Below are 24712 nucleotides of genomic sequence, written 5' to 3'. Positions count from 1 at the left end.
TGATCACGCAAATTTGATCGTGGGAAGTCAAAATCGTGATCGTGATTAAAATTCGATTCATTGTGCAGACGTCCATGCAAACTCCAATGTGTATGACACAAGTATGACATGTACATGAATATTTAACCAGTTTTGGCAGATTGATCCAAAGCTATGACATGACTGAAGGAGATAAAGATGAAAAAGATGCTTTTGAAGTCAGCTGAAACCTTTTGATGTATGCAACACGTTGGTTGGTTCTACATTGTTTTGTTCTTATAAAATCATTTCACAATAAACATTTGTGTCTGATGATCTGAAATGACATATGAAATGAAGTGTCTCACTTCTACTCGGTCATGCAGGACGGGGACCTGTGTGTCCCCTGGGACTGGAAGAGCTGAGCTGCAGGGACACACTCAGTCCAGGTGTTCCAAATGTTGTTCAGCCAGGAAATAGACAGGTTTATCAAGTCGGTTGATTTCCAAGGGAAACCTTTATTTAGTTGTTAATTCAAGCTGTGGGTTTGTCCAATAACGAGCACTTTATCCTCTTGCTAGAAATATGCTAAATGATTGACAAGAAAGGAAGTAGAAGACACACATTTTTGCACAGTTTTCAGATTCCATTATGCGCTTACATAATTGCAAAAGGCTTCTCCAGTGTTTTTCTAGTTAGTTTTCTGAAATGCTAGATTAGTAAACAGAATGTGCCATTCTTTCCTATCCTCAAAACTGATCACCATCCCCATGCTACAGCACATTGTCTTCGTTGTCATGGCTACGCTGTAACATGGCAGCTGCAGCATGGTGCATAGGTGTGTAAGGTTGTGTGTTTATGCATGCATACCTTGTGATATTTTAGTTTTTCCAATCTTACAGTAACAATCAAATTGTTCTCTCAGATTCCTACTTTTTTTACGTCAATGACTATGTTTACATGCACACTAATATTCCACTATATTTCTGAATATGATAATACTCCAAATTTGATACAGGTAATGTGAACAGCCTATTCCCGTTGGATATTCCAAATAAGGTATTTTTAAAATAATTTTCAGATTAAGACATGTGGGATATTCCTGTATTATTTGTATACAACCTAAATATATGTATACAACGCATTCCAAATATTCATCTAAATCAGGGTTTTTACAGCAGTTTGTCTGTAATTTACGGCTTATAGTCAGCTCTATGTGTTGCTATGGTTTCTGCACACAACCCAACCTGCTGGTATGCATGCCCAAAAGAGAGCGAGGAGAAACACAGCTACTTTTAAACATTATGAAAGACGTGGATATCAACAGGTGTTGACATGCACAAACATCGCAACGCTGACCTCTTTAAGAAGCTGGTTGAAGGAAAGAGGAAAGTCCGCCACTGCCGGAAAACTTTGAATAAAATCCTATTATACACGGCTGCATGGGTATATTAGTGGAATATTTACTTTCATCAGCCCTGTAAACAGCTTAGTCGGAACTTGTCTTTTTTGGAATAAGCAAAAAACTGAATATTATGTGCATGTAAAGGTAGTCCTTGATCTATGTCAAACCTTGACTAATTTTAGACCCATTTGAGATGTTTGACATTCTTTACTTTAATAAAAAGAAAAACTGTATTGATGTGAGCTCACATCATAACCGTCTCCAAGAGATTCTGTTGAAATCAGCACTGTTATGGCGGCTACGTGTTGGCAGCGTTGCGTGAGCGCGGTGGTTCTGATGTGTGTCAGCTGTGTGGATATTTTTATGTCCTACGCACCAGAAACATGTCTGACGTGGCGCTGCTGTTGCTAGGTGACGTACAGGGAGGGCTACGTCGGGACATAGCGCCGACAGATTCAATTTCAGAAAAATGGGTAACCATAATTACATAGGCTACTGATCTGATTAAAGCAAGACAAAGTCGGCAGTATTGACGGCAACATAGCTTAAAGAATATTCAGTTCTGTATGACATTTTACATTTATATCTGCCTTGATGTCAAAACCTAGAGTCTTTCCAACATCAACATGCCATTTATTAATATGTATTTGTGTCAAAATGACATCTAAACATCTTTTCCTTTTTTATTTTCCCTGGAGACGCTTCAAACACGCTCGAGTGAACGATTTAGTTTACCAGAAGGTGTCATATTAACAAAAGCCAGTTCTACCAATTAGCAACAACCGGCAAATCGGTTTAGCCTCGTCCACCTGAACAGACCGGGGAAACAGAAAATCAACCCGACTCGGTTCCTTTGGGCAGGTCAGAACGCAGCAATCGCCCTCGGATTCGCACCAAAAGCGGACGGAACAAGTGAACCAAGACCTGCTTGAAGAGGTGGTCTCAGTACGCTTTCAATCCAACTCTGGAGTGGTTTGTTTGTGGTGAGAACAGGATCCCACCTTGAACCGCACCAACTACTGTATGTGTACAAGTCTAAGCTAAGTCTAGCTTAGCAGTCTAAGCTAAGTCTCCTGTAGTCAGGTAATTTAGCAGTCTTGAGCTAATGTCTCTGTAGTCAGGTAGCTTTAGCAGTCTGAGCTAAGTCTCCTGTAGTCAGGTAGCTTAGCAGTCTGAGCTAATGTTCCTGTAGTCAGGTCTAGGATTAGCAGTCTGAGCTAATGTCTCCTGTAGTCAGGTAGCTTAGCGGTCTGAGCTAATGTCCTCCTGTAGTTGGTAGCTTACGGTCTGAACTAATGTCTCCTGTAGTCGGGTAGCTTAGCGGTCTGAGCTAATGTCTCCTGTAGTCGGTATAGCAGTCTGAGCAATTCCTGTACAGGTAATTTAGCAGTCTGAGCTAATGTCTCCTGTAGTCAGGTAGCTTAGCAGTCTGAGCTAATGTCCCTGTAGTAGGTAGCTTAGCAGTCTGAGCTAATGTCTCCTGTAGCAGGTAGCTTAGCAGTCTGAGCTAATGTCTCCTGTAGTCAGGTAGCTTAGCGGTCTGAGTAATGTCTCCGTAGTTGGGTTAGCTTAGCGTCTGAACTAATGTCCCTGTAGTGGGTAGCTTAGCGGTCTGAGCTAATGTCATATGTCGCCATATTCAAAAGCACACACCAGCCTTTGTGTTGCTGTGGGCAGGTAAAATTAGTTAGGGTGAGGGGACAGTTTAATGAAATAAGCTTTTTGGTTGGTGGGGGGTTGATCATGAAGAGACCGGGACATGAGGGACCCCCCCCCCCCCACACACACACACACACACAAACACACACACACACACACACACACACACACCTATTTCCCTTCTAGAAGGAGATAATTGGAGTGTATAGCCTGTCTGTCTCCAGGTTTGATATGTGTGCCGGGGCCAAGTTAATTAAATCCCTCTGATTAATCTGCACTGCAGTGAGTTCCTTCTCTAAAAGCAAAGAGAGGGTAAGGAAATTACGAGTGCAATGGAACAGAAAGGCGCCTGCTGAGACAAACTCTTACTTCCTCCTCAGCCAATGACAGAGCCTCGGCTGGGAGTCTCACGCTGCGGCCAAAACGAGAGAGCAGGCATCCCAAAATGAAGTGACCAGACTGCATTATTCCACATGAGCAGAGACAGGGACACGCCAGCTCCCACCACTGAGGACGTACACGGGATGTCATTTCCTTCAGACGTCTATCACATGGAGCTGCTGCCAATATTAGCAGCAAACAAATAGGATTGCTTAAAAAAGATACATCGTTATCAATTACTAACAATGGATATGTAACTTCAGAGGTGGAAGAGTACAAAAAGAATCTTCTTTAGTAAATGTAGTATTACTTTGATGAACTTTTACTTTATTTTACTTTAAGTCTGTCTGGCCAAGAGCTAGGCCTACATGATTTGGGGACTTTTTAAGCTTTTCGTGCTTTTTAAGCTTAGAATTGATATCACGATTTTCCGATTTTTTTCTCAGAAAGTGTTTGTTGCACACATGATACATGACAAAACTAATTGGCCGTACCATTCATAGTTTTATTTTGGTGCCTATCTCACATTGTTCATCACCACAAGCCTGTAACCTCAGAGGCTTCAAGGGAGAGAAGGGAGAGCATGGCATCGCTTTAAAACCTGTTTCTACAGTTTAAAACTCACAGAAGAAAGTAGCAGTCAGCTCGTAAAATTAAATGAGAATGAAAGTCGTTAAAAATCTTTTTAAAAACAAAGTTATTTATCAATTAAATCGTGAACAGGGGTGAATCGCGATTGTGATTGTATTACCATGTATTGTGCAGGTCTACCAAGAGCCCATTCAAACCCATTTCCATTTTCTTCCAAATCAAGGCACCAGTCACACAAAGGGGCGCTGCAACATGCTCGCTAGTTGAGATGTTATTTAAAAAAGAATTGGGGAAAATTAATAAGCTTATTTGACTGAATGTTAAACTATTCTTCTAAAGCTTAAATGACCAACTCTGAATACAACATTCAGGCCACATAACTGATAACTATCTTCTATAAACTTTTCCTCCACTTTTGAAATAAAGCAACATTGCATGTTTTAAATTGAGAGGAGAGACTATCATAGACATATGGTGCCCCTTCATAGAGGAAACACAAATACATTTATCCTTGGATGAGTATGATGACACTCTGTTGGCCTGTAGCCGTGCAATCCTCACTCAGTCCTGTTAACTCACTTGTTCCTCTTCAAAATGTGGGCTAATTGGCCAAAAGAGGCTTTGTCAATGCATCTATCCTGACAGCACATTCAAACTGAAGAAAAGGCTTAACGCAGGCTTACAACAGCCAAAATGATACAAGCTTGTTCATTCATCCTCCTCCCCCTCAGCACACACTGGTCCAGCAGTGGCAGTAAACTGGGCTCAGGTTTTGGCTCTTTTGACTGCTATGCATTTTTTTTTCTCACAGAAGCCTGCAGCGAAGTTAGACTGAGCAAAATGGACACAAGAGGTGGCAGCAAGGGAGTGGGACATAGTAAGCAGAGGGAGAGCTAAAATACATCGCAGCAACTGAGGATGAAATGGTGTGATGGAATGACTGAGGGGTAGAGGAAAGAGGGATAGAAGGATGAGAGGAGCAAGAAGGGGAAAAAATAGAGGTCGGGGTGTTTATCATGCTGGGGCTGTCGGAGGCTAGCTGCAGATGAGAGCGGCTGGGCCATTTAGAAGCTACTATGTGTTTCAGTAGGAATAATTAGCATGGTATCCATGGCTATCTCACAAAATAACAGAATGTGGGGGGGGGGGACAGCAGGATGAGGAAAGAGAGGAGTTGCCGTTTCCTCCATTTCGGCCAGAAGGAGCTGTCACAGTTTAGCGTTCCCAGGGCGTGTGAGGCCTCCAGGCTGCTACCCAGCTGTGAACAGGTGGGGGCCGGCTGCAGGGACCACAGCAAGCTGAGGACCCCCAGTAATGCTCCACTGATCCTTATTAGAGATGGTTCAATACCATTTTTAGCTTCCTGATACGTGTTCCGATACCTTAACTTATGTATTGGCTGATACCGAGTAGGGCTGGGCGATATGGAGAAAATCAAATATCACAATATTTTTGACCTCAATACCTCAATGTCAATAACGCAACGATAATGTAGAATTGACTGTTGGTGCTTTCACAAAATATTTACACAATGAAAACCAGGACAAGACAACACTTATGCCATATTACGATATTACGATATCCAAAATCTAAGACGCTATCAAGTCTCATATCACCACATCACTATAATATCGATATATCTTTATTTTTATTTTAAGATGATTTTTTGGGGCTTTTCCCCTTTATTCAGACTGATAGTGGATAGACATGAAAGGGGGAGAGAGATGGGGGGGTGACGCCGCAGGTCGGATTTGAACCCGGGCCGCTGCCGGACTCAGCCAACATGGGCCGGACCCTCTTACTGGGGAGTTAGAGGTCGCCCCATTCCATTATGATTTAATAGCTGTATTCTACTATCCCTGTATGGATGTGATATGATTTATATATTTGTTGTACGGCCTGGCTTTCTTTTATTTTCCAGTTGACAGTCAGTCATAACGGAAAAATAAGTAGATTATCTTCAGGGCTATGTCACTTGGTATTGAATCTGTGCAAAAACTGGAGTACTTTACAATACCAATACCAGTATTTTAGGCAGTATCAGAGGCTTTTCTGATCTTGGTATTGGGATGTGAACATCTGTAATGATTATGAATCTATTTGAATAATTTGCTGATTTGCCCGTATCTGAAAGTCAAAAAGTACACAGCCATGCTAGCGGCCTTCTAAATAAAATGGATAGAAAGACCATTGAACTGTTTGGCGTGGTCGTTTGGTACACAACAAAATGCTGCTTGTTGTTAGTAGTCATGGTGACAATACCTGTCAGTGGGGGGGGGGAGACTCCAGAACTGCGGAGAGTGAGGAGGACAGTGACATGCACTCAGTGGATGGGCGTGCCTGGCCTACTCATGGTTGCTTGGCAACAGTAAACAGAAATTCTCTGGTGCTACCTTCAAGAACGACCCCTCTGTTTACTTTGTGGACAGACCCATGGATATACATATGGATGAAATATAAAATAATATGACTAACCATCCTGTCAACTGCTTAAATGCCTTCCCGCTATAATGGCAAGTTAAAAGCTCAAACATTCAATTCAATTTTATTTATAGTATCAAATCATACCAAAAGTTATCTCGAGAGACTTTACAGATAGAGCAGGTCTAGACCACTCTATAATTTACAGATAGAGCAGGTCTAGACCACACTATAATTTACAGATAGAGCAGGTCTAGACCACTCTATAATTTACAGATAGAGCAGGTCTAGACCACTCTATAATTTACAGATAGAGCAGGTCTAGACCACTCTATAATTTACAGATAGAGCAGGTCTAGACCACTCTATAATTTACAAGGACCCAACAATTCTTGTTATTCCCCCAAGAACATTCAGTGCAACAGTGTTCTTGATAGATGGTGTCTGGCGGTGCCGGTTGGGGGGGGGGGGGGGGGGGGGTGATGCACAGTGACAATAACAGTCCCATTCCAACTATAAAAAGGTGCTGTTCTCCCTACCTTTTCTCTGAGGGGTTACGTCACTTCAGAGGTATTGTCAAGTCACAAGAACGGTGTTTTGGATTTAAAAATATTTATTTCTGTTTTACAAAATATATGAGATAAAATTCCAAACACAGAGCTGGGCAATATATCGGTAGTATATCCATACCGGGATATCACACTAGATATCGCCTGATCTATCGTGATATCGCAATATGACATAAGTGTTGTCTTTTCCTGGTTTTAAAGGCTGAATTCCAGTAACGTGATGTCATTTTCTGTGTTACCAGACTTGTAACTGTTCTATTATTTTCCTTTACCCACGTAGTCATTATATCCACATTACTGATGATTATTCATCAAAATCTCCTTTTGTAAAAATTTTGTGAAAACACTAACAGTCAACACTACAATGTTGTTGCGGTATTGATATTTCGAGGCGTTTGGTAAAAAATATTGTGATATTTGATTTTCGTCATATGGCCCAGCCCTAGCAAAACAAGTCAGTTATATAGAGAAGAACAATGTCCTGAAGCGTTCCCGCCACCTTGAATAATTTTCGACTCAAGCAATCATACATGTACATACGTCACGCTGGCCTCACGCTGCCTTTACTCGGATTTGCCTTCCACTTTGTCGCATCGCTCAGCCTTTGCATAAAATTGACTTCTTCTTATTTGTAGCTTGTAGCTGGCAAACGGCCCAGCCCATTGAAAATGAATGGCAGCCTGCCGCTTTGTGCCTGTCTCTTGTAGCTAATGTGACTGAGGGATAGATAGGATAGGAAAATCAACCCAGCAGTCTCATGCTGACTCTACCAGCCTGGCTGTTTTAAATGTACACAGAGGAAACGTGGAGATGGCAAACGACGCCCCTAATGACTCCCCAACAGTAGAACACCAAAAAAGATTTTTAATTTATAGAAGCAACTGGCCAGCTGTAATCCTTTATAGCAACTATAAGCCCTATAACACCATTGATACAATCTAATATCTGTACTTCATGAATGATGAAGACAAGATGCGGATAGCTCAACATAAAGACTGGAGGCCGAGGGAACTGCTAGCCCGGCTGAATGACACTGAGCCAAGACTAAGGGAGCTTTTACTCTGATAGTTTGGTGGGTGATTCAGGGTTGAAGTTGCAACATTGTTGCATTTTTCATTTGGTTTGATTAGATTTCACACTGCACATTGTCAAACACACCAAACCCTGTGAACACGTCACGAGATCGAGGCGGTCGCTCGTTTATTGGACAGAAAATCTGAAACTCGCGTGGTGCTCGCGACACCAGCTACAGTCTTCTCCTGAACAGAGGTGGCACTAATGAGCAAAGGCTACTGTCTTGCTGTTTCTACGGACTAGAAGAAGAAGAAAAAGGTAAACGACGGCAGAACTGGCAGCAGCATTGACGTCAATGCTTCGATTCAATTGGATGACCCATTTGAAGGGATCAAGCCTTTCATTCACCATAGAAGAAGTCATCTTAACCCAGTGAGTTTACCGGAGAGACCTGCAGTCCCTCTGAGGGTCCTGGCATCCGGTGGTCCAGGAGCTCGCTCATGCTTCCTGTTTCCGCTTTGTCGCACGCCGCTGAAACAGATCAAGATCCTGGCGTCCCAGCGAGATCAACAGCATTTTGACGTCACATTGGCGCGCTCCAGCTGGGCTGCGGCGACGGTAAAACCAACACCTCTACAGCTTAGACACAATCCGACTGAGCTAAATGATGGTGTTGGGGTGGTATTGTATATTTAATTGGCCAACAATAACAACGGGATGCAGCTTGTCAGAGGCGTGTTGTCAGACTGAATTAGCCACATGTGGGATCATCAGAGATACAATAGAAAAAGCTATGTTCAACAAACACAGTCACCCGCACCTGCAGTCCTGGACAGATGGATAAACTGTGTTCTGTCAAGAACTAGTTCCAGCATTGAATTTCACCTTAAAACCACCACAATGACATTTTACACATCAAACAAACAAGATTAAAATGCCCCACTGCCCCCAAATGTTGAGCTATTCCTTTAAATTGTCATTGACCAATTCTGTCAGCCGGCTAATTAATTGCACTCATCACTTCAGCACTGAGCACAAAGCACAAATGGAACCCACCACTGCAGCCTCCATCATCGAAGCATCAGCAGCATTTCCCTCGCATCCCTTCCTCAGCATCACACGCCTCCATCTGAACCACAACCATCTTGACTGAAGGTGGTAAAGCCATGCTGTCTCATCCTGGCCTGGCCTCCCTACCAGGCTGAGCAGGAAGGAGGAGAAACAGCATGCTGCCTCCTATGTCTTTAAGAAAGCCTTGGAGCCTATGCTGTTACCAGGACAACTAGTGAGCAAACTGCTTCCGAGGCAATTTCCAGTCTAATAATAACTAATCGCACTGAATGAAAATTCCCCACAAAGACACTGCCCTTTACCCCAAAGAAACTGGGGCAGGTTGGAGCCACTGCCATGATTTTAACGTATGCTTCCTCACTCTCCCCTTCCTCTCTCTCTCTTCTCAACACACACACACACACAACACACACACACCACACACACAACACACACACACCACACACAACCCACACACCACACACCACACAGTGCTGGCTTGCTGCAGCCATAATGCGAGGGAATTGTGTTCTAACTGTAGCTAGCTGTCTGTAGTCTTATTATTAAAATGTCTTTCTTGTCTCTCAGATTACTGGATTGCCATGCAGCACCTTCTCTGTGGGGCCTGGTAACCATGGAGACACCATTGACAGTCTAATGTGTGAAAATATGCCAATTTGAACAACAATCGCTGGTAAAGGTGGTGTGCGTGTGTGTGTGTGGGGGGGGGGCATGCAGGTATAAATGATCATCAGAGCTATGACACGATCTTAAATCCCACTTACCCTGTCAGCACATCTGACAGTGAAACCACCATCTTAATGCACACAGCACAGCAGCACAGTGCTGCCCTTCCTGTGTGCATTTTCTCTGGGAACACAGGCACAGTTTATCACCTAGGTGCAACATGAATAAAGACCCCCCCCCCCCCCCACCCCGTCCCCCAAATACAAAAAGAAAGAAAGAAAGAGAGCCTTCTCCTTGGCAAGATTATAATAACCTTTTGCAGTATGGTTTCTGGCATGTCGAGACAGAAAAGGAAGGTGGGGGAGAGAGGGAGAGAGGGAGGATCTGTTGATATGTAATGACAATGACGCCCTTTGGAAGACAGAGAAAAAACAGCTGATGCATTCACATTGAACAGCACACACATACACACACACACAAAAAACACACCGTCTCCAATAGCTTTAACGTCATGAAGTGAAGGGAGGTTTGTCGGACTTACCATTTCGGGATTGAGCCGTGCTAAAATGGCGAAGGTGGACAGTCTGTCACACACGCATTTGGTTCGGAATGAGTCGACTAGCACGGCTTTGCAGCCCCTGGCAGACCAGGATCCCAGCAGAGAGGAGCTGCACGGGAGAAACACACACACGCACGCACGCACGCACACACACAGAGTGAGAGAGAGAGAGAGAGAAGAGAGAGAGAGAAGGAACGAGGAGAGAGGAGAGAGAGAGAGGGAGAGGAAGCGAGAAAACACACACACCACCACACACACACACACACACACACACACAGAAGAGAAGAAAAGCGCTGCGGTGAATATAGAGCCAGCCCCGGCAGAAAAGCCAAAGCAGCGGTTCAGTCCCACCGCGCTGCCCCGGTCACTGAGTCCCCTTCCCGGCCGGCTGCAGGCTGCAGGCGGCGGCGCACAGAGCCAAGTGCACGCGGCGATGTGGAGGCTGCAGCTCTCTGTCTGGGTCCATCATACCAACACACTGGCAAAGCCCCAACGCGTTATTGCATTTAGTATTAGTAATATGATTAGGCTATTTTTATTTCATAATTATACTTTAATAGGAAAGGAGTAGCCTACGTTGGCTTTATCAGGCTTCTAAACATAATCACTACAACAAATGTATGAATAAATATTACTCACCTATTATTTAATCATAGCCTACCCCTAACTTCTAAGTAGTGTTCCGTTTATAAAACATTTTTATGACGAGAACACCACAGTTTATGATATATGTACATGTTTATAGTGTTAGCTTGTTCCATTAAATAGCACTATTTTGTTTTTGTTAAATGTCAGATAGATTATTTAACAAAGACAAAGCCTGAAAACTGTAATATACTGCCCATTAGAGGTGGGTTTCCATGGTAACAACCAATCACACCATGCTGACAACTAAGATAATATTTTAATAGGTAAAAAAGCACAGGTGGAATAAATAACAGAAATAATGGCCGCATTCCATTTAGGGTTAGCGGTTTCAGGCTGTAGAGAGGTGAAGTCCCCTCCCTTCTGGTGGACAGCTATGGGAGGTTTTTTTTAATGCTTGTCCCATTTGAATTAAGCCATGAATCCCACATATGATGTTTGTCAGTTTAAAAGATTATTTTGGGTGAAATCTCGGACCGTTCAAAGGACCAGCAGCATTCAGTAGCACGCAGAGCTGTCCTCAAAGGACTGGAGCCCAAAACAAGTTTTAAAGAACAATATTTGTAAGACAAAGCCATAAAGAACATAGACACAATTAACTCAACCTGGTCTCACAGCAGTTTGTGAAATGGTCATGTTATTTTTAATCTATTGATTTGTGTTGCTCAGCACATATTTGGAATCATCCACACAGAGGTTGGGTTTAGGAAAAGAAGAAGGGACAGGAAAAGGGAAAGGACACGTCAAACACCGGGACACGATCCGCGGTCTCTGAGGGACGCGCAACAACAAGGGGACGGTTGTGTTTAGGAAAAGAACAACGTGGACACAGAAATATTCTGCAAGAAATGCAAGACTGGCAGGGACAACCAGAGAGAGAACCACTGGAAGTACAGCGCCTAGAAGCAGACGCTAAAAGAAAGATGGCTGATCAAGAGGCAGCAGCAGTGAGTGGGTAAGGAAGTCAACTTTATTTATAACACACCTTTCACAGAGAAGAGGGGTCACAAAGCGCTTTTCAGGACAACAAAAACAACACGTAAACTAAGCCATTTTGCTACTTAAAGACTTGTCTGAAAAGATGTCTTTAGGTGTTTTTTAAAAGTTCCCACAGAATCCAAGGCTCTCAAGGCTAAAGGGAGAGAGCTGCAGAGCCTTGGAGCCGCCACAGAAAAGGCTCGATCACCTCTGGTTTTAAAAGGTGTTCCGGGACCAGTTAGAAGGTCTTGGCCTGAAGATCTCAGAGAGCGACCGCACCTGTGTGTGCGTGCAATAGATCCTGGATGGAAGTGGGAGCTTGACCATGCAAGGCTCTATAATTAGTGAATAAAATATTAAAATGAGTGGTGAGAGAGGTGTTGTTTAGAACGAGAAGCAGAAGAAGTGACATGAAGACTACAGAGAGAGGAACAAGCATCCCATTTAATTAGGATCAATAAATATCTATCTATCCATCTATCTATCTATCTATCTCAATTCAACTGGAAGAAGTTTGTAGCTCTAGACTTTGGAAGAAAAACTGAGAAAGACGCATCACTTAGAGGCAGGGAAAGGTCTTACTGCAGCACAAACGAGATAAACGAGAAAGTCAAAGAAGAAGAGTGGAAAGAGACAAAGTGCCGGCTCCCACATGTCCTCAGTCTCTATGAAGGACCTCCATCCCACCCACAAGCTATGACCACTTCAAATGAAAATACACCAGAGCTTGTTAAGGCACTTTAAGTGCCGAGAGAATTCCACTTCCTGAACCATCGGTTTTCAGTAGGGATTCATTGCAAGACGACGGGAAACTCTTCTTTGAAACACTGATTGACCAGAAGAACCTTCAAGACAAGGAGAAGATTTACTACCTTCGAAGATATGTGAGTGGACAAGCTAAGAAAGCTCTCAAAAGATACTCCCCACTCGGAACTGAGTCTGCTTATGTTGCTGCATGGGAGATTTTGGAAGAGAGTTATGGAAACCAATTCACAATCGCAAAAGCATACAGAGAGACAAGCTCCAAGCATCCAAGATGGGATCTAAGGACAGTCTTAACTCAGAGAGTAAATTATTTCCAAGTTACCTGATAGGCTAACAGCAAGATAGGACCGGAAGGTAGAAGAAGAGAGAAACCAATTCCTCTCCTTTAGCCAATTTGCCCGAGCAAGGGAAGCAAAGCTTGATTGCAGTCCTGTCAAATCATTGCAGTCACTGAAAGAAGGCAAAGCTAAAAAAAAACAAAGTCCACAAACCAAAAAGCTTTGACGAAAAGACACTGAGCACAAGTTCCAGAGGGCAGACTGTCATAACGTGCATTTTCTGTAAGACGACTGGGCATACTTTGCACAAATGTGTGAAGTTCATAGAGAAAGCAGTTTCTAACAGAATCCAAGTAATTCAAGCTGAGAAGCTATGCTGTGGGTGACTCAAGTCTGGTCCAGGGTCCAAGAGCTGCAAAAGTTGGAGGTTTGCATGCGGAGAGAGACAAAAAAGAACAAAGACCACCACAAGCCAAGCAAAATCCGAGTCAAGAAAGATACAGAGAAAGACCTCAGTCCACATCACATGAAGAAACCACAGCCACTTCTTCCAAGAGACTAATACTTGGTAAAGTTACTGCAAAGAACTGCAGTAATTCCTAGAGTTTAGAATTCCAACACAAAGAAAGAGGAAGGCGAGGCACATCCGACAACCTTGTTGATATAGACTACCTTATTGAGATTATTTTATTAGGATAACCCCTTGAGATGTACCATCTCGACGAGGGGATCCTGGACAAGATACCACACAATCAACAACAAAAACCATAGCACATATACAACCAAGATATAAAAAACAACAGAAACAAAACATAAAAAAAACACACAGACCCTAAAATTACAAAAGAATTAGTAATAGATCATAAAATGATAATTCAGAATATAGCATGAATATAGTAAGAAAATAGTCTCTTTCATAAAAGAGCAGTCTAGACCTGCTCTTTCATGAAAAGCGCTGTGAGATAACTGTTGTTGTGATTTGGCGCTATAGAAATAAAATTGAATAGCCAAAATTTACTGTAAAATGTCAGGGAGATTAAGTGTTTCAGTAAAGAGAGAAGAGTGAGGAATGAGATACCATTAGGGTGTTAAAGTCTACATGTACAGTTAGTATGAATGAGATAACATTAGGGTGTTAAAGTCTACATGTACAGTTAGTATGAATGAGATAACATTAGGGTGTTAAAGTCTACATGTACAGTTAGTATGAAAGAGATAACGTTAGGGTGTCAAAGTCTACATGTACAGTTAGTATGAAAGAGATAACGTTAGGGTGTCAAAGTCTACATGTACAGTTAGTATGAAAGAGAAAACGTTAGGGTGTCAAAGTCTACATGTACAGTTAGTATGAAAGAGAAAACATTAGGGTGTTAAAGTCTACATGTACAGTTAGTATGAAAGAGATAACATTAGGGTGTTAAAGTCTACATGTACAGTTAGTATGAAAGAGATAACATTAGGGTGTTAAAGTCTACATGTACAGTTAGTATGAAAGAGATAACATTAGGGTGTTAAAGTCTACATGTACAGTTAGTATGAAGGAGATAACATTAGGGTGTTAAAGTCTACATGTACAGTTAGTATGAGGAGATAACAATAGGGTGTTAAAGTCTACATGTACAGTTAGTACGAAAGAGATAACATTAGGGTGTTAAAGTCTACATGTACAGTTAGTATGAAAGAGATAACATTAGGGTGTTAAAGTCTACATGTACAGTTAGTATGAAGGAGATAACATTAGGGTGTTAAAGTCTACATGTACAGTTAGTATGAAAGAGATGCATTAGGTGTTAAAGTCTACATGACCAGTTGTAGAAGAGATAACATTAGGGTGTAAGTCTACATGTACAGTTAGTATGAAAAGAGTAACATTAGGGTGTTAAATCTACATGTAGTTAAGAAAGAGTAACATTAGGGTGTTAAAGTCTACATGTACAGTTAGTATGAAAGAGATAACATTAGGGTGTTAAAGTCTACATGTACAGTTAGTATGAAATAGATAACATTAGGGTGTTAAAGTCTACATGTACAGTTAGTATGAAATAGATGACATTAGGGTGTTAACGTCTACATGTACAGTATGAAAGGGAGTTGCTGAGGCATGTTAAAGAGTCTGAAAGATGAAAAGGAGCAAATATTTCCAGGTATGTTATTCCAGTCAGAAGGTGCTTTAAACACACAAGCTTTTTTTGATAAGGACTTAGAAACATTAGGTACTGAATAAAAGCTGTACAGTATGTCTTAAATGATGAGTGAAGGAAAAAGGAACCAAAAATTGTTTTAAACAAAAAGGATAGTTGAAATGAACACACTTAAAGACGAAATTGACACCAAAGAATCTTTCTTCTTATACGTGGTGTAGGCAAGTCAGGAAGTTCATAGATTGTCCAATGATAAGTTGTAAATGAGCAGGTAAGAATACATTGACACAGTGTATTATACACTCTGGTAAGTGGAGCAATCCATTGTTGGCAGTATAAGTTAAAGAGCAATTTTTGTTCTGACCTTAAGTGGGAAACAGTTTCTGGAACGGAAAAGGAGACTAAGACTATAATTCAAATGATAACAATATGATTAATATGGAATTAAAAAGAAAGCTCAGCATCAAAGTATAGGCCCAGGTATCCATGCATCCATCCAGACTGAAAATACAACATGAATATGTTTTGCATTTGAGTTTCATGTTCTGTCGAGTGCCAAAAATCATAGTATGTTTTTGTTTTATTAAAGAGTAAATTATTAGCTAAAAGCCAGCGCTGTAAGTTATTAACATCTGACTGCGGATCTGCTTCAATCTGTAATAAATTAGTATGAGAAGTATACATTATATAAGTACTCACTTTGAGATCATTATTAGCATTCTGTACCTCAACAGGTGAAATTAATAGACAATGGCTCATTAGGTTGTAAATAACCACAAATAGATGATTCAGGCACTACAGAAGAGACAGATGAGAAGTGCTTATTAAAGACTTGGGCCATTAAAAGTAGTTCTTGTAAAATGTCATTATTAAAATGTCAAACTAAGCTCAACCAGAACAAGAAGTTCTTGTATATGCTCTTTTGGATTCTCAAAGCGACAGAACTTTCATTATAAGTGAAGTAGCTGAAGCTTTAGAAGCAAACAAAGAACAAGTCAAGCTCAAGCTCTCTACTACGGCCTCAAGAACCACAGTAGTAAGCTCTCAAAGAGTAAATAACAGAGTCAGAGGCTTCTACTCCAGTAAGAAGATATCCTTGCCACCAGTCTACACGCACAAGCTTATTCCAGCCAACAGATCTAAAACACCCACAAACAAAACTGTGAGAGCATGGTCCCAAACAGAGCACCTATAAGAAGAGACTGCACCTCTGCAGGACTCTGAAGTAGGTCTGCTTATTGGGTATAACTCTCACAAGCCCTACTTCCAAAGGAAGTTGTGTTTGGCGAAGATCATGATGATGTCATTGCATTGTAGTGTGACAAGTGACACCAGGTGCGGAGCCTTCTCTCAATCTCAAAACTGAAGTACACTATTTGAGCCAAAGTGAGAGAGATCACTCCCTCAGACATCATAAGAGTCCTTCAATCAGAATCTCTGAAAGAGCTGGAGATGGAGAACATGACTCGGCGACTCAAGAAGTGCTCAAGTTCCTGGCAAAGTTGAGAGAAAAGACCCAGGAAAGACCCAAATTACCTAACAACAAGATGCCCAATACGTCAACTGCATTGTCTTGACAGGAGACTAAAGAAAGATCAACAGCATTCCAAATGACTAGCTGAAGGAGGATGATCCTGGTTCTCACGTGTAACACTAAAGCAAAGGGAGAAAGGTATTTTGGGATCGACTACAAAAATACTCGGAGTGGACAAGAACAGGACAAGCAGTCGCTTGATTAAAACGACAAGTCAACAAATACAAAGGTGTGACGCAAAGAACCTAGAAAGCCTGGAAAAGCCTAGAAGAAAGGAAAGAAGCAGAACTGGCTATATCATCAAGCTAGTTAAAGAAGAAAGAGATGAGATAAAGAGCTTGAAAGCAAAGAAAGTCGTTACCAAGACCAAAGACAGTAAGCAGTTGAAGAAGTGGGTGTCCTTATAGTGGGACGATGTCATTAGACACTCACATGGAAGCCAGGGTCAGATAGAAAGGTGACTTTATTTGTGGGTTTTGAACCTTATTGAAATACTGTTATTTGGAAATATAACCTTTGATTCATTCAAGCTTACAAGTAATTGACATTTACATTTGAGCAAGTGTTGCTCATGTTGTGCATGTCGGTCTATGTCTATATTAAGCTAATGTGGTCGTTATTTTGGATGGATTTGGAGAAGAAACGTTAAATAAGCCTGTAGCAAGAAAAGCACTTGTGTCTGCCAGTGCCAGAGGGAATGTTATCTTTGTGTGGTACAGATCTCCGCAAAACTCACACTATATTCATTTTACTTCCTTTTAATTGTCATAATTTTCAATGAGAATGATGACAAATGAAAAACGATCACTCCGTCCAATATCGTAAATCCTATCGCAATCGGAATATCAGTCAAATTTAATCATAATTCGATATTTTCCTCATACGGTGCAGTCCTACTCCGCAGCCATTCCAGTCAGTGTGCCAGTTTCAAAAGAAAGCATGAGCAGATTTTCTATAATTACTGCCAAAATGACATTGTCCTTTCCAGGAAGCTTTCTAGGAAATAATTAGGAAATGATTATGAAGGAACAGACCCATAAAGTAGAGCAATAAAGCCAGTGCAGAATATGTATACTGAAAAATATGTAAAAAGTCAATTAAACTTCAAAGATAAAGGTTCATGTAATAAAAAATAAAAAAATGACAATAATACAAAATAAAAAATACTAATTAATGTAATGCTCCTTGTAGTGTGTGCTTTGAGTGACGGTGTTTGCGTTCTAATTGAGAGGTGTTGCCAGTATTTTGGTCCAGCGAGGTTATTTTGGGATATCTATAAATATAAAGTGTAGGTGGTTTGAGTGAGTTTTGGAGGTGAGATTAACTGTTTGGACAAGATGCATGTCGGTAATTCAGAAAGGAGTTTTGATAAAGTGTCTTCATTGTTGTCTCATGCTTGGATGTTGTGATCTAACAAAAGAAAACTGTAAAGTGCAGACTAACATGGAGTGTGTGAAGTGTAGTTCCACCATGGATTCTCCCCGTGTGGGACTCCAAATAGTTCTCCTCATTTGGTGTTTAGATGATGGTGGGGTAATGCATCCTTCCAACATTTCCTATTGGTCTTCATGGTGTGTGCTTTCTCTTTCAATTTGACACCTGTCTGTTAGACTCGCATTGCCAGACCTTCCTCCACAGCGCTGTAGAGAAAGGTCTGGCTAGTTCACGTAGGGAGGCACGCTCTGGAAATAAAATGTCTGTCAAGGGTGTGAAGAGAAAAGGGCTGGGCAATATATCGATATTATACCGATATAAGACTAGATATTGTCTTAGATTTTGGATATTGTAATATCTTGACATAAGTGTTGTTTTTCCTGGTTTTAAAGGCTGCATTACAGTAAATTGGTGTGATTTTCTGAACTTACCCGACTGTTCTAGCTGTACTATTATTTGCATGCGTGTGTGTGTTTGAGAGAGGGAGAGAGACAGAGAGAGAGAGAGAGAGAGAGAGAGAGAGAGAGAGAGAGAGAGAGAGAGAGAGAGAGAGAGAGAGAGAGAGAGAGAGAGAGAGAGAGAGAGAGAGAGCCTAAGCCCCAGGAGGTGACTCAGTGCTGACATTAGGACATAACCCCTAACAGAAATCCATATATTAGGACTCGGTGCAGTTTCTCGGTCTGGCTGACAAGATTAGTCCTCTCTGTGAGCCTCACAGTGGCCTGCAGACAGTCTTACCCCACCGTCTAATTGGATAATTTAGGTGCTGGTCCAGCAGCCCTGCATGAAAGAATGTCCTTTGCCAAGAACGGACCACATGGATGAAAAGCAATGTGCCAGCACAGAGGAAATATAGAAACATGGGCTCTTCCCTACTTGATGTTCTCTTACCAGGTTAGATGATAATGTGTACATACGGGGATTATCTGTGATACTAGCAGATTCAAAGAATAAGACTGAATATGTTGGATCCAACACCTTAACTCTAAAAATGCTTATTTGACATTACAGTATCTGTATTTACCCATCCATCCATCCATCCATCCATCATCAAAGGCTTATCCTGAGTTGGGTTGTGGGGGCAGCAGGTCTAGCAGGGGACCCCAAACTTCCCTTTCCAAGCCTTTTAACCAGCTCTGACTGGGGGATTCCGAGGCGTTCCATGCCAGGGTGGAGATAAAATACCCTCCAACTAGTCCTGGGAATTCTGAGGAAACCCATTTGGTCTGTTTGTATGCTGCATCTGGTTCTTTCGGTCATGACCCGGCCTTCATGACAATAGGTGAGGGTAGGAAATGAAAATTGAGCAGTAAGCGCAGCTCTCTTTTCTTCACAATGGTGCGATAAAGGAAATGTAATGCTCCATTGTCCCCTCACTCACATGCCACCAAGGTACTTGAACTCCTTTACTTGGGGTAAGGACTCATTCCCTACCTGGAGTAGGCACTCCATTGGTTTCCTGCTGAGAACCATGACCTCAGATTTAGAGGTGCTGATCCTCATCCCATTCCAATCCAGTGAGGGCTGAAGCACCACGACTTTGCCTCGATATACTGTTCATAAATGTCACAAACCGGATTGGTGACAAAGCACAGCCCTGCCGGAGGCCAACCCTTACTTGAAATGAGTCTGACTTACTGCCGAGAACCTGGACACAGCTCTCACTTTCATTCTCGGTTCAATTCCCTCTACAATTCATCAACTAATGTGTCCCTGAGCAAGACAATTCACCCCTAGTTGCTCCGGAGGCGTGTGGCCTCTGACATATATAGCAATAGCAAGTGACTAAAAAGCGTCAGCTAAATGACATGTAATGTCCTACAGAGATTGGATGGCCCTCACCCCGTACTCCTGCAGCAGGGACCCGGTCATACACCTCCTCCAGATTCATAAAACCCATGTAAACTCTAAAATCTGTTATATTTGATCAAAATATGTTGCTTGACCAACATGTGAAATCACTAGCCCAAACTGAGAAACATTGCTAAAGTGAGAGCCAATGCAATGTGAACTTGAGATAATCCTCCATGGTTTTATCATCCCGGCTTGATTACTGCAACTCTGTTTTCACCTGTCTCAGCAAGTCGTCCCAGGACCGTCTCCAACTAGTCCAGACCTCTGCTGTTGACAAGGTCCAGCAGGATGTTGCACACCACTCCTGTTTTAACCTTGTTACATTGGCTTCCCATCAACTTCAGGATCTAATCTAAAGTTCTTGTTCTAACATATAAAGCACTGCATGGTCAAGCGCCTGTTTTTATCTCTGACCTGCTCCAACCGTACACTACTAACAGGTCCCTCAGGTCTTCTAACCAGGGACTACTGGTGGTCCCACGCACTCGTTACACAACTAAAGGTCTTGACCGTTCCTTTGAAGGAAACACCCTTCCTATTAACTTATGTTCTGCAGTCTCAGTTGACGCTTCTAGAAAGCAGCTGAAGACACACTTGTTTCAACTTGCTTTTGTCTCATATTCGCAATTTGTTTGTTGTTGTTGTCTTTTCATCTTGTAGCTTCATTGATATTGTATTTGTTTTGCTTGTTTATTTTCTGTTTTGGGATCCTGCTGTATTTCAACAAATGTTTGTTGTGTGAAGCACTTTGAGACTGTCAGTAAACGGTGCGGTATCAATCAAATTATTTTCTTCTTTACATTTAATATAATCATTCCATGGATTTTACATCAAGAAATAGTCATGGGGAGTATAGTTTATATTGATGACGTCTAATTTCAACAGAAAATTCAGATTGGACAGATAGTCTAGCTAGCTGTCTGGATTTACCCTGCAGAGACCTGAGGACCAGGTAACCATAGTCCTCAGATTGGACAGATAGTCTAGCTAGCTGTCTGGATTTACCCTGCAGAGATCTGAAGACCAGGTAACCATAGTCCTCAAATTGGTCTAGCTAGCTGTCTGGATTTACCCTCAGAGATCTGAGGACCAGGTAACCATTGTCCTCAGATTGGACAGATAGTCTAGCTAGCTGTCTGGATTTACCCTGCAGAGATCTGAGGACCAGGTAACCATAGTCCTCAGAATGGACAGATAGTCTAGCTAGCTGTCTGGATTTACCCTGCAGAGATCTGAGGACCAGGTAACCATAGTCCTCAGAAATCCACCAGAGGTTGGAACGCCAACAAAAAGACAGAGGATGGGGACGGACATCCATGATATAGACAAGATGTGGGGTAACATTTTGGGGTATTTGTCATGTCCTGTGCTGACGTATAGCGAGTCAGCTGGCTGGTATGTGAGTTAGAATGGATTAGCATGCTTTGAATATAAATCCAGGAGAATGTGTGCAGGCCGTTGCAGCCTCTTTCTATTCAGAAACTCTTGTAAACAAGCATGCCCCTTGCTCACTGAACTTCATCTCCTCTCCTATAATTGTATTACAGTAATTGATGAAAATTTAAGTCCACAGTGCTCAGCTCTAAGCTCTTTGATGAATTGAGGCAGTTCCTCAGCATCAGCACTGGCTCCGTTAATTAACGGAGACAGCAGGATTGATTTGTATGATCAGAAGCACGGCTAGTTAGTGACTGCAGTCTGGTAAACAATTTTGAGTCTATGCAAAAAATTACCTCTCTCATTCTCACTCTTGACCTGCCATGTAGTGACTTTTTGAAGTCATGCAAGTTCTATTATTTATCTGTTATATACAAAGAACTACCCAAATATGGATGTTGAAGTAGCCGCTGACAGACGGCCATATTGCAGGGCTGTTGTCTACATGCAGCACTGAGAGCAGTGCATGGATGATGAGGGGAACGGGCAACATTAGTCAGTAATGCACAGGTTGGTTAAAACCATTCAGAGCTAATCCCCAAATAAAATTAGATAGAAGGGTTAATGCTGTTCTATAAAAGTGTTTCTGTATCAGTGTCCTGGCTTAGCTAGAAGAGATCAATACACATGTGCAGGACAAGGTATATAGATAAAGCAACAGAGTCTTACAGACACTAACAATATGGGAATTATAACCGCGATGCAGAGGATGGGAGACCAACGTGCTCTGGTTTATTGGTTATTCTTTAAACCAATCACAATCGTCTGGGGCGGAGCTAAGCGCAGGCTGCGATGACGGTGTCTTTGCAAAATAGCCTCGCGAAGGAAGTGGTTTCGGTGGAGCATGGCGTACGTTCAAAAGTAGTTTTAGTGCAACTGGAAACTCTGATTGGACAGATAGTCTAGCTAGCTGTCTGGATTTACCCTGCAGAGACCTGAGGACCAGGTAACCATAGTCCTCAGATTGGACAGATAGTCTAGCTAGCTGTCTGGATTTACCCTGCAGAGATCTGAGGACCAGGTAACCATAGTCCTCAGAAAACCAGCAGAGGGTAGAATGAAAGCGGAATGTAACGAACATCTAGCTGGAAAATTACAGACATCCGGGGGAATCAACCACTTGTGTATTTATGTATTTATAGTACAACAGGTAAGAATAACTGTAAATCCAACCTAGAAATAATGTCAGAGTGAGTGAGCAACACAGACAGGGGCTGCTGAGGTTCCTGTTAGTGATCCAGGAGATAGAAGCCTGGTGAAGGCCCGGGCTGCTTCACAGCTCTTATCAACATGACAAGGACTCCTCAGATTCCAATTTCTCTACCAAATATTAACTCGTTAATCATAGCTGCTGTCCAAGATGGATTTTAATTTTGCATACAACCCGCAACCCCACACAATAGATTAGATTCTTTGCCCTTGCAATGTTCCTGTCAATGTCTCTCCTTTATGTCCCTTATGCTTGATGGTGGTGACACCCCCCCCCATCCCAGAGGTGGCCGAGGTCAACATCAAAAACACATACAACCATCACAATCTATCATGGTAACATCTTCATTAAAACGGCTTTTGAACTAGTAGTAGACAGGGAACCTATGTACTATGGATTGATAAAAGCTAGTATTCAAATAATAACCAACAATTTAATAATACAGCACCAACAAATAAAGGCTTGTCAGTTAAGAAATGGCTGGGTCCAAACTACTGAAGGCAGTCAAACTGCCAGCACTATGATGCTCACATGGGACGTTTTTTGTAATGTACATTTACACGCACATTGACATGTCCATATGTATAGGGGCGGGGGAAAAGAAAACGAAAATTGTATGAATCATGTTTTTTTTTGCGCCTATATTTCTGAATTGATTATTTCTTCAGAATCACATTTTTTTTTTAAATTAAGTTCATTCCTCCAATCATTCACCTACATATTTTGTGTTTTATATTGTATCTCTGACAGCAACTACATCATTTCTTCAGTTTTGTTGGAAATGTATATGAAGATGTATGCATGTTATGTACTTGTTTACAAATGAAATACATGTCAGACTGACTGACTGGTGATGTGTAATGATGAATAATATAACATATTTAAAACATTAAATCTAAGCTTGCTAAACCTGATAAGCACCAGTGTACGTGGATGCATTGGGAGTTGGGGGGGTTGAGTGCCGACCGGTACTACAGAGTACCGATTATAGAAGTACATAACATCCATACATCTTCATTTCAATCGGTACTACAGAGTACCGATTATAGAAGTACATAACATCCATACATCTTCATTTCAATCGGTACTACAGAGTACCGATTATAGAAGTACATAACATGCATACATCTTCATTTCAATCGGTACTACAGAGTACCGATTATAGAAGTACATAACATGCATACATCTTCATTTCAATCGGTACTACAGAGTACCGATTATAGAAGTACATAACATGCATACATCTTCATTTCATCGGTACTACAGAGTATGATTTAAGAAATACATAACTGCATACTCTTCATTTCAATCGGTACTACCACGAGTTACTGATTATAGAATACATAACATGCATACATCTTCATTTCACAAATCGTTACAAGAGTACGATTATAGAAGTACCTAGAACATGCATACATTCTTTCAAGCACGGTAACTACAGAGTTACCGAGTATAGAAGAAGTACATAACATGCCTACATCTTCATTTCAATCGGTACTACAGAGTACCGATTATAGAAGTACATAACATGCATACATTCAATCGGTACTACAGAGTACCGAGTATAGAAGTACATAACATGCATACATCTTCATTTCAATCGGTACTACAGAGTACTGATTATAGAAGTACATAACATGCATACATCTTCATTTCAATCGGTACTACAGAGTACCGAGTATAGAAGTACATAACATGCATACATCTTCATTTCAATCGGTACTACAGAGTACCGATTCCCGCTGTGTCAGAGGGGGACCCCGCACGAACATGCAGAGGTGTGGACCAAAAGAAAATGACAAAGCTCATCTCATCAATAAAAATTATGATTATTAAATCAATTTTAGTGCTAAAAAGTTAGAGTTTGCGTACTTGTCTGTTAGTGACAGAAGGGAAACAATTACAGGATCAAAGAACCGGGTTTAATATCCGGTGTCTCTGACACCAACACTATGCATCTGTAACCCAGTGTTTAATTTACATATTGTTTACACCTCATTATTATTTCCTGTGATTCTGCTATTCCATAAAGGGACTTTTGTAGTTTTTTTTTTCATATGTTCAATATTTTGCATTTATCCTCTGTTATAATTTAAATAGACTTATTCATTGCTATTCAGTGAAATTACTCATTTAGCGGGG

At 41.5% G+C, this 24712-nt stretch overlaps 1 protein-coding gene across 9 annotated transcripts in view; it reads right to left on the bottom strand.

Moving 5' to 3' along the window:
* adgrb1a (adhesion G protein-coupled receptor B1a) overlaps window positions 1-24712 on the bottom strand; it is a 196687-nt gene that overhangs the window by 37821 nt on the left and 134154 nt on the right. For all 9 annotated transcript variants that reach the window (XM_032517663.1, XM_032517669.1, XM_032517665.1 and 6 more), the window contains one exon: window positions 10277-10403. In XM_032517663.1, coding sequence (XP_032373554.1) covers window positions 10277-10403 — 127 coding nt within the window. The remainder of the gene's footprint in view (window positions 1-10276; window positions 10404-24712) is intronic.

This window comes from Etheostoma spectabile, chromosome 6, assembly GCF_008692095.1.
Source record: "Etheostoma spectabile isolate EspeVRDwgs_2016 chromosome 6, UIUC_Espe_1.0, whole genome shotgun sequence".
Lineage (NCBI taxonomy): Eukaryota > Metazoa > Chordata > Actinopteri > Perciformes > Percidae > Etheostoma > Etheostoma spectabile.
The sequence above is the reverse complement of the archived record's forward strand: the minus strand, read 5'-3'. Positions and strand labels throughout refer to the sequence as shown.